Consider the following 1108-nt stretch of genomic DNA (forward strand, 5'->3'; position numbering starts at 1 on the left):
GGGACCAGCCACATACAAGCTCATAAGGAACCTGGTGAGTCCAGATAAGCCCAGCACGAAAACATATAACCAAATAGTGACTATAATGAAAGACCACTTCAATCCCAAACCAAGCGAGATCGTGCAGAGATACAAATTCGACTCTCGTGCCCGTCAGCCTAGTGAAACTGTGAGTGCATACGTAGCTGAGCTGAGACGACTCGCTCAGGATTGTAACTTCGGCACGACACTGGAGCAAATGTTAAGAGACCGCCTCGTTTGTGGCATCAATGATGATAGGATTCAAAGACGTTTGTTATCTGAAACCGATTTAACATTTGAGAAGGCATTTCAAATTGCCGTAGCAGCCGAAGCCGCCAGTAGGAATGTGCAGGACCTTCAAAATAAAGCTCCGTTAGCTTGTAACAGCATGAAGACGGAGGGAAAGGAGAGGAAGGGAGACTGGAAAAAGAAAGAGTGCTACAGATGCCACGGAAAGCAACACAGTGCAGCCGAGTGCAAGTTTAAAGAAGCAAAGTGTCACGCCTGTGGAAAAGTAGGACACATCGCCAAAGCCTGCCGAAATAAAAATAAAGGGAGCTCGCGGCCAGATGAAAGGAAACCAAACAGAGAGGAGCGGCCCCGCGTCCACAGAAAGCACACAAGGTGTGTGAGGGGCAGGATGATAGTTCATCAGAGCAAGAAGAAGCCTTCACGTTAGCTTTTATTAAAACAGAAACCTCAATCCGGAGAATTAAGCCATTTGAAGTAAAGATGGAAGTGAATAGGAAGAAAGTAAACTTTGAGATTGACACTGGATGTAGTGTGAGTCTTATGAATGAGACAACATTTAATGAAATGTGGGAAGAGAACAAGCAGCCACAGCTCAAAGAAACTAATCTCACACTGAGATCCTATACAGGGGAGAAAATTAAAATTGTGGGAGTAGCAGATGTGGAAGTAATCTATGGCCAGCAAGTGAAGACGTTACCCCTAGTGGTGGAGAAGGGTACTGGACCTAGTTTGCTGGGAAGAGCATGGCTGGAGACACTGAAGCTTAAGTGGGATGAAATAAAACATGTGAGAACAGAGACACAAGGGCTACAGCAGGTACTTTCAAAACATGAAG

The 1108-nt window shown here is 45.4% G+C and overlaps 1 protein-coding gene across 1 annotated transcript; it reads left to right on the top strand.

The window, feature by feature from the left end:
• The first annotated feature begins 6 nt into the window (after window positions 1–6).
• Window positions 7–1085, top strand: LOC107088062. Its single transcript, XM_015379993.1, has one exon. The coding sequence runs from the start codon at window positions 86–88 to the stop codon at window positions 698–700; it is 615 nt and encodes a 204-aa protein (XP_015235479.1). The 5' UTR covers window positions 7–85; the 3' UTR covers window positions 701–1085.
• Window positions 1086–1108: the final 23 nt, after the last annotated feature.

Source organism: Cyprinodon variegatus, unplaced genomic scaffold (genome assembly GCF_000732505.1).
Source record: "Cyprinodon variegatus isolate N-32 unplaced genomic scaffold, C_variegatus-1.0 Scaffold205, whole genome shotgun sequence".
Lineage (NCBI taxonomy): Eukaryota > Metazoa > Chordata > Actinopteri > Cyprinodontiformes > Cyprinodontidae > Cyprinodon > Cyprinodon variegatus.

Coding starts and splice junctions, on each gene's coding strand:
- LOC107088062 (XM_015379993.1), top strand. CDS start 86: ATGAAAGACCACTTCAATCCCAAACCAAGCGAGATCGTGCAGAGATAC.